The 17,207-nt window shown below is 37.9% G+C and overlaps 1 protein-coding gene across 1 annotated transcript; it reads right to left on the minus strand.

Annotated features, from left to right (window-relative positions):
- Positions 1–2,031: 2,031 nt before the first annotated feature.
- On the minus strand, positions 2,032–3,124 carry LOC130999298 (uncharacterized). Its single transcript, XM_057924810.1, has one exon. The coding sequence runs from the start codon at positions 2,655–2,657 to the stop codon at positions 2,163–2,165; it is 495 nt and encodes a 164-aa protein (XP_057780793.1). The 5' UTR covers positions 2,658–3,124; the 3' UTR covers positions 2,032–2,162.
- Positions 3,125–17,207: the final 14,083 nt, after the last annotated feature.

The following is a 17,207-nucleotide window of genomic DNA, read 5'->3' on the forward strand; positions in this document are numbered from 1 at the left end:
TGTGTGGATAGTGCTACGTGCGATTGATAGATAATAAATACTTTTTGTAATTTTCAAGAAGATAAAAAAACATCATGAGATATAAATTCCAAAGGGTAGTCAATATAATTTTCTCCTTTAAGAAAAAAAGAAAAAATTGCAGTTTAACAATTTATTTGTTTAATTGAAAAAATATTTAATATGATGTCGAGTATTAAAACTATTCCCAATCATGTCGTATTTACAAATTCCAAAGATTGACGAGTTATCCCAATTACAAATGACACAACAAGGATACGCCACAAAATACACAGAGACAAAAAGATGATGCAGAAAAGAAAAGGGGCAAATTCAAGACCCCACGCCCTATCCCAAAGATTAAGACAGCACATGAGACTCATAAACACAACAAAAAAATCCTTCAACCAATACAAGATCCTGTCCATGAACATTTTAATATACCAAAACATGATAAGAATCTATATAAGAGAGGAGGCACATCAACTAGAATGAATGAAGATTGTGGTGAATCTAGCTATAATCTAATTCACCACATACTTCTATGGACTCAACAATCTTGAACTTGTTTCATCATATGATCCTTCAAATACTCAAATCTTTTAATCCATCACCCAAGTAAATCGACTATGTTAGATTATCTATGTTGGTTCTACATGAAGACCGAGTCATCCGTGAGCAAAGAGCCACAACAATTCGACCAATGCAACCCTTTTCAGGGAGTGCAGGGAAACGACGAAGAGATTTTCCATATCTAATGATACGACATAAGATGGAAGCAATGAAGACCATAAAAATCGGATTCAGAAAACAGACATCATCTAACCTGCAACGTAGTGACAGCACCGGCATGACTGCAAGAGATGGCTCTTTCAAGGTGTACAGATAAAGGTTTCTCACCCCACATAACAAGGGGTAATACGTTCCCAGCAACATGATGCCCCTTCACAACTTCAATGGACAGTAATTTTTAAAAATTTGGTAAGAATATAATTCAATTTGCATTGCAACATGTGCCATTTTTAGATAGATGACAGAACGGTGGCATCTAAAACCAGTTCCACAAAAACATATCAGAGACAAACAGTTCAATGATCATGGAACTCCGATCGACAACTAACTGCAATGTGACAACTACAGGACTTAAGTTCAGCTGATTCAACCAAGACAAATTGGCTATTAAAATAGATGGAGTATCTTGCCAAGATCCATCAAAGAAAAGTATTAGAAATCAATATACATATATCTCACTTCATATCAATTAAATATCTATATACAAGAATGACTTGACAATGTGTCCGCAACAGTGATACGAGGGATTTCAGTCCTCAGTTCTACCAGCTGAGCTACACCGACCATTTCTTATGTAGCGTCTCACCCTCGCACAAAGGCATAGCCATACCAAAAAGGCTCATTAAAATGGAATTCTATAAAGATTAATATGCTCCGGATTCAAATCCAAACATCTCAAAGAACAATATGGCTATCAAATGATGCAGTCACCAGATGAACCAAAGACAACTATTTTACATTCTACCCTACTAAATCCTCTACAAAGACAAACACAAGATGTAGCCATCCCAAAACGGTGAAGCTTTTGCAATTGAATACCACTAACACAAAACTAAAGATATTGTCTCTAAACTTATTCTAACATTCCACGATCCAAAGATTCCAAGAACATAACAAATCTACCAACGACCAGATTCACTCAAAGTTCAGAAACTAAACACAACTTGATATCAATCTACCAACACTAACCAATCACAACAACACACATTACTTATTCTCTTTCAATACTTCACGTCATTAGGAAGAAAAAGCACAAGCTTGACAAACTTCACATGTCAAAAGCTTGTGTACATCCGGATGCACAACCAATCCCCAATTAGGGTTTATTAATCCCTATATATAGTCTATTAGTCACAATTAGGATTTAATTAAGGTGGATGCACCTGAATGTGCTTAATTTCACAAACTAATCATAATAAGAATGATGCGAGAACATAAGCCAAGCACAAAAACAACCATTCATTTCTTTCTCTTTCAATAATCTTCACTTCATTAAAAGAAAAACATAAGCTTGTGCATTTCAACATAACAAAGTAAAATTCCGAAAGTAAAAGTGGAAAACAAAGATGAGGTAAAAGTAAAATTCCCTTTTGTTACTGTACAAAAACAAACCTCCCACCTCCAACATCCTCCACCAGCGCGCCACCTTCATCCTCCGCCTCCGCCGCCGCCCCTTTGGGCACCGTCACCACCAGCTCCCCGTCCTCGTAGGCTGCCGAGGCGAGCTCCGGCCGCATCGAGGCCGGGAGCCGAAACCGCCACAAATCGAGCTCCAATTCAGTCCCAGAAACATCAACCACTCCACTCCCCCTTATGACAACCTTGGTAACCCCAGGGTAGATCTCCACCGCGTCGGCCCTGACGCCGCCGCCGATTCCGTCCGCGGACGCGGTGAAAATGAGGGAGTCGGGGGTCTCCACGACCAGAACGTCGGCGTCCGAATGAAGGGGGAGTTCCAGAACCTTCGCGAAGATGTGCGGCAGGCGCCGCAGCTTCTTCTGGCGGCAGATGCTCGCCTGCGCTAGCACCGATGCGATGTCGTATCGCAGCGTGATGTTGCGTCTACCGGGCACCGGGTGGACCTTCATTTGAGCCGGAATTCGATTCAAATTCGCAGAAAAATTCAGAAATTTGAAGATATTTTGGGGAAAACAACAGAGAAACTTAGATTATAAAGGAGCCCAGATGCGCTTTTGGGAAAAATAGTGGAAATTTCAGGGAAAATACCGGATTACATAGAAGCGAGATTAAAAATATAGCTTTCGATAAAACAAAAGAAACCCAGAATTGAAGAGTACTACTGAGAGAGAGAGAGAGAGAGAGAGAGAGAGAGAGAGAGAGTAATCCGGTAACGGGAGCTTGACGCACGATTGCAGCGTTTGTGATGAATTTGAAGGTGCGAGAGAATTGGGTTGGGTTGATTTAATAGGGCAGATAGATAGATTAGAGTGAAGAAATCTTGGTGCTAAACTAAAGCAGTATTTGGTTGTGAAAATGACCTGCAAATCTTGGGCACTAACAATGGTTATGGCCTAACCCAACGTTGTTAGGTTTAATATTATCATCACAATTTTATTAGACGCAATATATACTTTTATTATTTATTTAGTCATTTAGTGAGAGTCATGCTTCATGTCTCCTAGATGAAAAATCCAGCATTTGCTTAATCACATATGTGTATTTTTCATTCATTTATTTATTTTTAATAAATTAATTAAATAAAAAAATAAACTTTAAAGACTGCGCGACGAATGACTCGAACGCAGGACCTCAGGTCTTGGGCATTAATCAATATTCAATACATGCACACAAACACATATTTTTATTTACTTTGTAATGGTCTCTAAGAAAAAAGTGTATTGTTTATTAGTAGAGTGAAGAAAAAATGTACTTCCTCCGTCCCAATAATGAAGACATACTTCATTTGAGCACGAAGATTAAGGAGAGACAGTTTAGGTGATAAAGTGTTGTGACCCACATTATTAGTGTAGTTGATTAACTTTTGTTTATTGAATTTATTTACTTTTATTTTCCATTTCAAATTGATTTTTTAATTTTAAAATTCAGAAATTCAACCACCACCGCCGCCACCGACCACCACTCTTTGATCCGGCAAGCCATCGCCGCTGTCCCCGGTCACCCCCATTCCCTTCGCCCCTACTCCCTTCGATCATAATCCCCAAAATCATACCCCAAATCAGAAAAAATCTGCAAATTTGGAACCCCCAAATCAGAAATAATCCCCAAAATCAAGGTCTTCATAGGCATGAAACAGACGGTGGCGGCGATGGTGAAGTGAGGTGAAGGTGATGGGCGGCGGCCATGGAGGATTCCAGAACCAAGGCGGAGGATTCTCGCCTAAAATCGAACGCCTCTGCTCCTTCTCTTCAAAGATCCGCCGCCCCAACAAACCTTAGCCCCTAGCCCCCATATCCGCCGCCTTGCAAACCCTAGCCACTAGATACAGATCCGTCGCGCCATACCCTAGCCCTCAGATTCGCCGAAGAAGAGAGGGGGATGGGTGGCGGTTGTTCGGCCGGAGAACCGAGAGGGGGAAAGAGAGAGGGGTCGGACAGGGGCGGTCGTGGCGCGGCATCGACGCCGGCGGCACCGATGGCCGGAGAAGGCAGAGAAACAAAGAGAGTGGCGCCTGTATGTGAGGGAGGCGGAAAGGCCGAGAGAGATAGAGCAGAAAATAGATGTAGGATTTTTTTTTGTTTCTTATTTATACCTTAATTAAAATATAATTAATTAGTGTATCTTAAGCTCTAATTATTTCCTTATTTGAAAGCGTCTTTATTATTGGGACAACCCAATAAGGAAAATATGTCTTCATTAGTGGGACATATGGAGTATTGTTTATGAGAACCCACCAAATAAAAAATGTACAGATAGTTACTAAAAATGGGTAGGGCATGAATTGGTGGACGGACCAAACAAGAAAGTATGACATAGATTGGTGGACGGAGGGAGTAATTATTTCACTTTATACCCATAACCTTCAAATTAAATATTCTATAATTCATAGCTCCAAACAAGTAATTGTATTCATTCGTACTTTGTTTATAGAGTCTGTGAATTAGGGATTCGACCAAAAATCATTTTCTTTTGGTTAAGTATCAAATTTCCCTCTATCGATGGCGTCCCTATCGCGTACATAACCCTATAGTCAGGGTTAGAGTTGTTTACTACCTCAACCTGGCAAAATCACTGATAAAACTCATGTTTCCATGGTTTTCAATGTTCTTTTGATATTAATTTTATAGGAAATTGAGTGTTTGATAGTTGTTTTGTGCTTAATTTGCTTTATCTTGTGAAACATGATTCTTACTCCAACTTTGAAGGAAATTTCAGGTTTAATGACTTCGAATTTGGAACAATATCCAGAAATAGAAGTTCTAGTTCGTCTCGATACGAGTTCGTGAGCATAAACGGATCATTAATCGGAGTTCGGACGAGAAAGTTATGGCCGAAACAAAAACATTGCGCGCAGCAGTCAAGTTGGTCGCCGAAAATGGGCATCTTGAAGAAGAAATTCGGCGACCTAAACGGCGACCGCCGAGTTGGTCGCTGAAATTCCTGTTTCAGATTTGTACTGCGAGCTCTAAATTCGGCGAGCGCCGAATTTGGCCATTTTTCAGCACAAATTCGGCGACCTAAACGGTTACCGCCGAATTTGACGGGTTTGCGAGATTTTCCGATTTTTAGAGTTCTTCTGGGTTTCAAACACTGTATTTTACCCTGATACTTTAAATAGGTCTTCTTTTGACCTATCTAGGGTTCCTTTTTCAGTTCCCAACTTTATTTTCTCAGTTTCATAGCTTTAGATTATTATTGCTTTCCAATTTTTACAGCTTTGATTGGATTTCCACAAGATTGAAGATTCAAGCCGCTGCAATTGTTTTATTCAGAGTTTTATTTAATTCAGTTCTTTCAATTGTGTTCTTTTTAATTATGTTTATGATTTATTTTAGTATGTTTGGCTAGTTCTTTAATCTGAACCTAGTGTTTGTACATAGCTGATTAATTATGTGTGTATGATTTATTGATATCAATTTGCCCTCCAACTTGTGATTCATGATTCCTGGTGCTTAATTTCTTGTGAATTATTTGGCCAATAATTTACATGTCTAGCTGTTCAGTTTGAGTCTTGAATGCGATAATTGTTCAGCCGATTCAGGAATGCATGTTATAGTAGTAGTCTTGACACTTGAATGGGATAGGTGAAACTATAGGGAGCTATTCTTTGTGTACGCTTGGGAGTTAATTTATTCCTTGGAGTCTTGAATGTGAAGGGGGTAAATTAATCTACTTTCATAGGTGTTCGTTAGAGAAGCTTGTGAATAGTTATGTGATCTCTCATCAGGGTTGGATTAAATTGGTAATTGAATCAATAGATTAAATGCATGTAGTTAATTAGTAAAAGTACATCCCTAGGGTCAGAGTCTTTTATTATTTGAGTTTTTACCTTATTTTATTTGTTGTTATCTGAATTTAGTGCTAATCAAACCTTCCTACTTTTTGTTGCCTGTCTACTGTTATAGTCTGTTTAGGAGATAGCTAGAGTTATTTCGTTGTGTCAGTCCCTGTGGATACGATACTCGGTTACTGATTATTTGCTACAATTGCACCGTGTTAGTTGCGGTATTTGTTGCTAATTAAGAAATTAGTGATCAACTTTTTGGCGCCGTTGCCGGGGACTGTTTTAGAAATTGCTTTAATATTTTCGATAGGACTTAGTAGTACTTCAGGCGTTTACTGTTTATTTTTATTTTTATTTTTCTAATTCTCATTTTTTTTTCAGGCACTGCATACGATGGCTACTAATGAACAAATTCGTGCTCTACAGGAGCAGCTGCAACAGCTGTTAGACGCTCAAGCTGCTAAAGAGGCTCAGAAACAACCAGCCATCAATGAAGCGTTCATTCCGCAATATGTGTATCAGGAGCCTCCACGAGTGAACGTTAACAACTTTGAGCTAAAAATGGGTTTGATCACGATGGTCCAACAGAGCCAATATGGTGGACAAGCGATCGAAGACCCTAATGCGCACCTGGCGCATTTCCTGGAGCTGTGTAGCACGGTGAAGATGAATGGTGTCCCCGATGACATTATCCGTCTTCGTCTTTTTCCCTTCTCACTGCGGGATAAGGCGAAGTCGTGGTATCATACGCTGCAGCTGGGAGAAAATATCGTGTGGGAGGATTTGGCACATGCATTCCTACGCAAGTTTCATCCGCCTGGACTTACGTTGAAACTGAAGATGGACATCGTGTAGTTTCAACAGTACGATGGAGAAAAGCTAGCGGAGACTTGGGAGAGGTATCAAGAGAAGTTGAGAAAGTGCCCAAGCCACGGATTTGATGAAGGCACGCTCATTATCATGTTCTACAATGCTTGTGGAGAGCGTACAAGAATGCATTTGGACACAGCTGCAGGAGGTTCTCTGCTTCAGAAAGGCAGTTCAGAGGCTTGGAACATCATAGAGAGTATGGCTTCTACAAGCTACCAATGGCCAGTAGAAAGAGTACAATTGAAGAGGGTGGCAGCTGCTTCCAGTTCTGATCCTATGGCAGCAATGGTTACTCAACAGGCAGCGATGGCTACACAGCTGGCAGAGCTAACTACAAAAATTGGTGCGTTGAATGTTGGACGTCATGAGCAAGCTGTGATAGACCCGTTAGGCATGGAAGATGTCAATTATGTGAATGGCAGAAATTATGGGAATTTCCAGCGAGGACAGCCAGGAATGCATGGCAGAGGTCAACAATTTCAGCAGGGTCAGCAGCAATTCCAGCCAGGAGCACGCCTGCATCCTAACCTTTCTTACGGCAATCCGAACAATGCTTTGCAGCCTCCACCTGAATTTTCTGTATCTAGCGGAGGAGTTATAAATGAGCCGAAGAAAGTATCACTGGAGGATATGATGCAGCAGATGTTAACAGAGATGTCTATCATGAAGACAACTGTTAATACAAGGATGACCAATTTGGAGTCTCAAGTGGGTCATATTGGAAATAATTTTTCAGCACTTTCCAAGCAAGTACAGATGTTGGAGACTCAAGTTGGTCAGATGGCCAACCAAGCAGCTGCGCAGCACACACCAGGAAAGTTTCCTAGCAACACTGAAATCAATTCTAAAAATCAGTGTAATGCGATTCTTCTAAGGAGCGGGACTCAATATCAAAGTCATACAGAGCAGCGGAATCCAGAGCAGCGGGATCATCCAGAGCAGCGAGACGACAGGAATGGCAAGGGAAAAGGTGTCGAGATTGTTGAGGAGGATGATTTGGAGACGATTGTATGCGATACGCCGCCTACTTCTAAGGCGTCGAGTTCCTCTGCTGTTAAGAAGCCTATTCCTACTCCTATGTTTCCCAGGCCAGAGTACAAGCCTGTAGCACCCTTCCCGAATAGCCTAGCAAAGCCAAAGATGGATCAGAAGTTAGCCAAGTTCATGGAGATGTTTTCAAAGCTTCACATCAACATTCCTTTACTTGATGCTTTGAGAGATATGCCAGGCTATGCCAAGTTCCTCATGGATGCAGTCTCCAACAAGAAGAAGTTGGGGAAATATGAGACGATTAATCTTTCCGAGGAATGCAGTGCAGTGCTACAAAGGAAGCTACCATTGAAGCAAAAGGATCCTGGCAGCTTTACCATCGCTTGTATGATGGGAGAACAGAATTTCTCTCGTGCTCTTTGTGATTTAGGGGCTAGCATCAATTTGATGCCTCTCTCTATTTTCAACCGGTTGGAGATTGGAGATATCAAGCCTACCTCTATTGCATTGCAGATGGCAGATCGTTCCATCACATATCCCAAGGGAATTGTGGAGGATGTCCTAGTGCAGGTGGAGCAGTTTATTTTTCCTGCAGATTTCGTAGTCTTGGACATGCCGGAGGACAAGAATACTCCATTGATCTTAGGACGTCCGTTCCTAGCTACCGGCCGTGCTCTTATTGATGTGCAGGATGGAGATCTCACATTTAGAGTCAATGATGAAAAATTGACTCTATCTATCTATGATGCTATGAGAAAACCAGCCGAGCCGCCGCTGGATGAGTGCAACATGATCGACTCTCTGATAGCTTTTCCTGCAGCTGTAGAGGATCCTTTGGAGGAGTGTATCACACAGAAACCTCCACCAAAGGAAGTTCCCCAGAATGAAGTGATTAATTTGGCTGACAGTTTTCTAGCAAATTTGGAGGATGAAGAGGTTGAGAAGAATGAGCCCCCCAAGTTTGAAGCCAAGAAAAAAACTCCAAAACCAAAAGAAGTTCTGACTTTTGAGAAGTGTTTGTTTTTGGAGTATGATGGGGGGTCTTTGAAAACCCATACCCCCAAGAAGAAGAAAGTGAAATTCCGGATTTTTCGGAATAAGAATGAAAAAGGGGCAATGCTTGTGGAGGATGTCCGAGCCAAGAGAAGTGTTTTGGTGGAGAGGGCACCCAAGAGTAGAAAAACCTTCCAATGGTTAGAATGCTGTTTCCGACCTCCATGAGTTTTTGAGGTATCGTCGAGCTCTAGACGTTAAATTAAGCACTTGTTGGGAGGTAACCCAACCTTTTTCTTTGTTTTGTTTTCCTTTCGTTTAGTTTCTTTTTGTTTCTTTGTTTTCTTTGTTTAGTGCAGTGTTGAGCTTGGAATATGCGGGAACTCGCGCCTTGTTCATACCACCACCATGGAGCATGTGTTTCTGTGAGTAGTGACACACATATCATCATCCCTCCAAACTTATTTTCGAACTTATGTTCTGTAATAAGTTTGGGGGAGGGGGGTGAGAGTAGATATGTGTATCACTTTTATTATTTTTGTTGGCTTTATTGTTTCATCTTGCTTGGTTGGTGGTGTGTGTTTGTGATTGTTTTTTAGATGATTATTGCTCCATTAGATTTTTTGGTGAGATGCCAATGATGATTTCCGTGAAAAAAATATTGAATTTGATTTTCTTTGATGATTTGAGCATAATTGGAACTAATTTGCATAATTCTAGAGTGATTTTGACCTTGACTTTTGGACGTTGAATAAACCTGTGAGATTTTGAGCCATAACTGTTTATCATACACAGTTTATTCTTTGTTGTGAGTTTTGTCATTGCATGTGGTGATCTTCTAGAACTTGCCATGGTTTCTGTGTTGAGGTTGCTGTTGTGCCCAGGATTATGAGATGATTTTAGGCCATCTTTTGTTAGCCACAATTTTTCCCAAACACTATCCTTGAAAAAAAAAATTATCCTTTGTTATCCTCTTTGAGCCTATTTAGCTTTTATTCTTCAGCTGGATGATAGGAGGTGATGAAGTATATGGGGATCTTCGTGTGGTGAATATTCATAGTGGGTTGTGAAAAAGAAGGGATGATATTGAGCTACTATTTACTCTTATAAGCTCTAGAAAGTTGTGAAAAGAAAAGAAAAAAAAAATTGTTCAAGAAAAAGAAAAAGAAAAAAAAAGAGAAAAAGAAAAGAAAAGTGTGAAGTCAAGTGTATATTGAGAGTGTTGTTAGATAATCGACTTCGTGTGTTGAAAATAAATGGAGAGCATAAAAGAGTGGTTAGTTCTGCATTGTGATGATTAAATCCCTTGAGTTGTGTTGATTATGGTGATATAGTTGGGTGGAAGATGGAATTTATTCCATACTTGATTTGTGAAGCTATAAGGTTGGTGTTCTTAAATTATTTTGAATCACTTAGCCTATATTTCCCTACCTTAACCAATGTCCCTACATTATAACCCAAAGAAAAAGACCTTTTTGATCTTAGTTTTGGCACACTTTTAGCGATGGAGATTGTAGACGATTGGCAAGCTTATGGTAAGTGATCTACATTGCATTGAATTCGATGAGAGCATACACGTCCTATATATATATTCCATCAAATTGAGAGTTGAGTGATACACATACCTTGTGAGATTCAATTGTTTGGAATGTTAAGGTTGATTTTACTATAGGTTATGTTTATTGGTGAATTTTGTGCTTGATTATTGAGGATTTGAGAATTCTATTATTCTTTATCTTTCGGAGGCATCGATGAGCTATATTTCTTACCCATTTGTGTTTTTGATTGTGTTCTTCTCATTATTCGAGGACGAACAATGGTTTAAGTTTGGGGGAGTTGATAACACTCATGTTTCCATGGTTTTCAATGTTCTTTTGATATTAATTTTATAGGAAATTGAGTGTTTGATAGTTGTTTTGTGCTTAATTTGCTTTATCTTGTGAAACATGATTCTTACTCCAACTTTGAAGGAAATTTCAGGTTTAATGACTTCGAATTTGGAACAATATCCAGAAATATAAGTTCTAGTTCGTCTCGATACGAGTTCATGAGCATAAACGGATCATTAATCGGAGTTCGGACGAGAAAGTTATGGCCGAAACAAAAACATTGCGCGCAGCAGTCAAATTGGTCGCCGAAAATTGGCATCTTGAAGAAGAAATTCGGCGACCTAAACGGCGACCGCCGAGTTGGTCGCCGAAATTCCTGTTTCAGATTTGTACTGCGAGCTCTAAATTCGGCGAGCGCCGAATTTGGCCATTTTTTCAGCACAAATTCGGCGACCTAAACGGCGACCGCCGAGTTTGACCGCCGAATTTGACGGGTTTGCGAGATTTTCCGATTTTTAGAGTTCTTCTGGGTTTCAAACAATGTATTTTACCCTGATACTTTAAATAGGTCTTCTTTTGACCTATCTAGGGTTCCTTTTTCAGTTCCCAACTTTATTTTCTCAGTTTCATAGCTTTAGATTATTATTGCTTTCCAGTTTTTACAGCTTTGATTGGATTTCCACAAGATTGAAGATTCAAGCCGCTGCAATTGTTTTATTCAGAGTTTTATTTAATTCAGTTCTTTCAATTGTGTTCTTTTTAATTATGTTTATGATTTATTTTAGTATGTTTGGCTAGTTCTTTAATCTGAACCTAGTGTTTGTACATAGCTGATTAATTATGTGTGTATGATTTATTGATATCAATTTGCCCTCCAACTTGTGATTCATGATTCCTGGTGCTTAATTTCTTGTGAATTATTTGGCGAATAATTTACATGTCTAGCTGTTCAGTTTGAGTCTTGAATGCGATAATTGTTCAGCCGATTCAGGAATGCATGTTATAGTAGTAGTCTTGACACTTGAATGAGATAGGTGAAACTATAGGGAGCTATTCTTTGTGTACGCTTGAGAGTTAATTTATTCCTTGGAGTCTTGAATGTGAAGGGGGTAAATTAATCTACTTTCATAGGTGTTCGTTAGAGAAGCTTGTGAATAGTTATGTGATCTCTCATCAGGGTTGGATTAAATTGGTAATTGAATCAATAGATTAAATGCATGTAGTTAATTAGTAAAAGTACATCCCTAGGGTCAGAGTCTTTTATTATTTGAGTTTTTACCTTATTTTATTTGTTGTTATCTGAATTTAGTGCTAATCAAACCTTCCTACTTTTTGTTGCCTGTCTACTGTTATAGTCTGTTTAGGAGATAGATTGAGTTATTTCGTTGTGTCAGTCCCTGTGGATACGATACTCGGTTACTAATTATTTGCTACAATTGCACCGTGTTAGTTGCAGTATTTGTTGCTAATTAAGAAATTAGTGATCAATCACACCAACTTTCCCCGTCACTTAACAGACGTTAACACCGATAGAATAAATAATTTTTTTATATTTAATTAAGGTGGACTCCAGCTCTCTCTCTCTGAGTTGCCTCAATTCAGTTTTTTGGCGAGGCCGCCACCATCTCACGTGGTATCTGCCACCGCCGCCGTTACTGTTGCCTGTCGCCGCCGTCTCGTCGTTGTCCGCATCAAATTGCTTACTTCATTTTGAGTGTCACAGTATGGTTGGAGCCGTGAGACCGAGGAAAGAAGCCAGTCGAATTCATCAGCAAGTTGAGGCAGTCCACTCCTGAATTCGGATCGATTATTATGGAAGAATGGGGTGCATAGCTTCGTGGTGATAACCTCCAGGAGAAGCGCAACCTGGACAAACCTCCTTAATTTCACTTTCATCTTATTCACACTCTTACTTAACGAATTTTTATGCAACTATTATAACTAATTGAGAATGGATTTGGTACTGTGTTATTTAAGTCCAAATGGAGCAAATGTATCGCTGGAACTCAGCGATCGTTGGGTGCTGTCCCAGCGCTCAATTAATTCCAACGAGCGCTGGAATGGTGGATTTCAAGATTGTAAAAATCACGTCAAATTCTTGTTAAAATCCCTACAAATCCGTTCAAAATCTATTTAGAATTCCAAAATACGTGAAGAATATGTGTGAAATCTGTAGATTTTTAAAATATCTGAATTTTTAAAATCTATTAAAATCCTAAACGAATACACCCCCTGAATTTATTTAGTGTGCAAACTTATTTTAATAGTGTCTAGTTATTGCTTCTATAGTGCTATGTATATGGTTATATCTTTTTTTTTTACTATTATATATTATTACATTGGTCATCAAAATTATGTCAGATTAATAAAAAAATTGACTTATTTTATATATTTTTAAAACAAATAAACAAGTAAAATTGATTATATATCCCAAATTATAGACGCATATGGATGATATATTGGATATATCATTTAAAAAATAAAAATAAAATTATATAATAATATCCGACAAGCCATGTCAAGATTTTCAAAGGCCGAAAAATGGATGCGGAATATTTTTGAAACAAAATGGTAGTTTGAGGTTTAAATAAATATTTCTTATGATTAAAACATTAAATAAAATACTCCCTCCGTCCCACGAATCTTGACACGTTTAGTTTTGGCACGGAAATTAAGAAGTTGTAGATTAGTGTTTTAAGTGTGTAGTTGATAAAGTTGGAAAAAGTCTTGTATTTTAAGAAAAAGATAAAAGACTAAAACATCTTATATTTTGAGGAGGGAGTACCTTATTTGGAAATATGTCAAGATTCGTGAGACGGTCCAAAAAGGAATACGTGTCAAGATTCGTGGGACGAAGGGAGTATTAATTAAATATTTAACGGTATGAAGTTTAAAATGATATTTATTCTATTGTACATGTATATTAAAACATTTAACAAAATGACATATTCAAACTACTAGATAAACGTCATGTTATAGTTCAAAACCAAATTACCGTGGGCTTCTTAACATATACTATTGGTATCGTGGATTCGGCCCACTAAATGTCATACTTCGGCATCTATTATAGAACTAGAACGATCTCCCGTGCGATGCACGGCGAGTATCGAAATTAAACGACATCAATTACTCAATAAAATTTTGGATTTGAAAACGTAAATTTTCAACTTTGTATAAAGTGTAATGACAATTATAATTATTAAATAATTAATAATCATTTGATAATGAGAATTAGCATTATATTTTATTATAATTATAAAGTATGATGCATCATAATAAATAAATAATTCACATATATAAAAATAATAATTTGAAATTATATTTTTTGATATATATACTAATTTCATCTACAAAGTTAAATTAACATTAATACAAAAAAATTATTTAAAAAAAAGAGTTATAAAATGAACCAATATATATTCCTTCACCTCTATTACATTTAAACTATTATAATTAAAAAAATATATGTAAACACAAACACATGATATTTACTTATTTTTATCTAAAAATACAAAAAAAATTAAATTAATATAATAGAAAAAGTAAACATGTCATTAAAGATAAAATTAACACTCATTAAAGTAGAGAGGAAAGAACAAAATACTAATATTTTAAAACTTTAAATTATCATAACTTATTCATTCTAAATTAATTTTTTATCAAAAGATGAAAGATAAGAGATAAATTTTGTAGTAAAGAGAGAGAGATAGATAGAGAATATATAATAACAACAATTATTAAATTACAATAAAACAATTTCCATATACTAATATTAATAACAGCAATAATAATAGTGCAAAAAAAGGAAGAGATAAAAATATAAAAGAATAGAGAAAAAGAAATAGGAGAGAGAAAAATAATTACCATAAATTTTTAATTACAATAACTTATTTGTTTCAAATTCATATTATATGATTTTTATACCAAATTAAAGATCTTGTCATTATCTTTAATTTAAGATACATATAGAATATCTTTCCATATATCAATTTCAATTTTTTTGTTTTAAGAAAATCACTAAAGTATGAAAGAGAGAGTAGAAGAGAGAGAAATTGTATGAAAAAAATAGTGGAAAAACGTGTGATAGAGAGAGGAGAGAGAAAATGTGACAAAAATGTATAGTGGAAGGAAAGAGAAAAATTGGCGGGAACAAAAACTGGTGTTTCATATATATATAGATTGATGCCCAGTTGGAGCCCAAAAGAAATTATTAAATAACCTTTTTGATTTGGCGTACGAATCATCCACAAATGCTTCAAACAAAAACAAAAAGGAAACTTAAAAAAAAAAAATTTAAAAATCCTCAAATGCCTTTAATAGGTGTTCAATGGTGAAAACTTGAGACTCGAGTCATGTTTGATATTTTAATGCCATAAGAGCACCCATAATGGGAGTCATGTTCGATATTTTAATGCCATAAGAGCACCCATAGTGGATGACTCGGTAGGTGCCACTCGAGTCACCCACCGATCGAGTCACCCACTGCAACAAGGGGTGACTTGAGACTAGCACGAAAAATCAGGTGAGGCACGATGGCTTAAAAGTGAGGCGCGTGTCACTTAAAAAAATTTGATTTTTTTTAAAAAAATAGGGTCGCACGCAACTCAATTTAAAAAAAAATCGGTTGAATGACCGTTGTGGATTTTCCCTTTTTTTTCTTTCTTTTCTTTCATTTCTTCTTTATATATTCATTCTCTCTTATTCTTCAAACACCATTCTTCTTCTATCTTCTTCCTCATTCTCTTTTAAATTCTCTCATGAAAAATAGATCCATACAATCCAAACTACTACGATCTAAATTGGGTTCCCGACCTCTCCGGCGATTATCATCCCGATTTTTCAGGATTCAATTTGGAGGAGAAACCTCGTCAAAGCAGCGAGGAGGAGGCATCGCCCGCCCACAGTGCGTCCAAGCCCAAGAAAGGAGGGCAGAGGAAGGTGATGGCCTTCAAAGAGAAGGCGTCGGCTCCTATGCCAGATGAAGGAAGGATCCCCCGTCACACCTACACCCTCAAGGAGACGGACCTTATTGTCCGAATTTGGACAGAGGAGACCAACGACGCCGTCCGGGGTGTCGACCAAAAGGGGAATTGCGGACAGATTCTCGACCGCATCAACTCCCTCATCGGCGTCAAACTCAAAATCCGCCAGGATAAGGGACACTTCGCCCGGGTGAATGCGGATGTGAAGTTGTTGGAGAATATCTGCGTGGAGACGTGCGCCAAGTGGCCTTCCGGCCATTTTGACGACATGCTCCAACCGAAAGCCCAAATTATCTTCGCCGCTAGGAGCCCTTCCGACAACTTCACCTATTGGAATGCATGGAAGATGCTCTGAGTCAACCGGAGGTTCAAATCCATGTACCTCGAGGGAGACGTGCATGCCTCCAATAGGATGAAGACATCGGAGACGGGCGACTTCACCACCTCGGCGTCGGGCGAGGAAATCACGTCTTCTTGGCCAATTGGAAACAAAGCGGCGAAGGCGGCGGCAAGGGCGGCTAAGGGGAAGGGGAAGTCATCGTCATCACAAGCCTCGGAGGCTCCACCCGAGGCCAAGGAGATGTTTGATAAGTCCGACAGCAAGATCACCTGAATCATGTAGATGTACGACAAAAAGAATGCCCTCAAGAAGGAGATCCATGACGATCGGGTCATGTTCATGAAGACTTCCGACATGACTCCAGAGCAGCTCGAGTGACACAGTCAACGGGTGGCGGAGATCCGAGCTCTGCGAAGTGGCGGTGGAAACTAGATAGGTTTTTTTAAGTAATTTTTAATTATGTCTTTAGTTTTTTTTTTCTTTTTAATGTACTTTTTAGGTTTTTAATATTAATGCAATTTGTCTTTTAAGTAAATTGTGTTATTTAAAATTGTGCAATTAAATTTAAATGAAAAATACAAAAATCAAAACTAAAAAGATCAAGTCAGCTATCACGTCACCCCACTGTGACCTCCTGACTCATTGTGGTCCCCCATTCTATCAAGTCAGATATCATGTCACCCCTAGTGTGGATGCTCTAAAATTTTGTACAATATATTTATCTAAAAGGAAACTCAAATTCACATACTAATTTATATATACGGGGGAACACTCTAATGAGACCCTCTATTTTTAGTGAGATCTTAGACACGATCTCGTGCGTTTATTTTATCAATTCTATGACTGATATTGTACCTAGAGGACGAATTTTTTTCTCAGGGTTCGAATCCTGGAGGAAGTGAAATATTTTAAATTTCGTTATTCATCAGTATATACTGCCTTGTTCATCGGTATATACTGTCTTGTTCATCAGTTTATATGTCTTATTCATTATCAATTTTTTAAATTTCGTTATTCATCAGTATATACTGCCTTATTTCTACTTCTTAATAAAAATTTCATATTTTTCTTTTTTTGGGACATCCACAAAAAATCAAAATTCTATTTTTGGACTATATCACATCACTTATAATATCACATTTATCTTTATTTTTTCACTTTTTCATCACTCACAGTACAAATTAAAAAACACAACACTAATTACAACATAT

Source organism: Salvia miltiorrhiza, chromosome 1 (genome assembly GCF_028751815.1).
Source record: "Salvia miltiorrhiza cultivar Shanhuang (shh) chromosome 1, IMPLAD_Smil_shh, whole genome shotgun sequence".
Taxonomy (NCBI): domain Eukaryota; kingdom Viridiplantae; phylum Streptophyta; class Magnoliopsida; order Lamiales; family Lamiaceae; genus Salvia; species Salvia miltiorrhiza.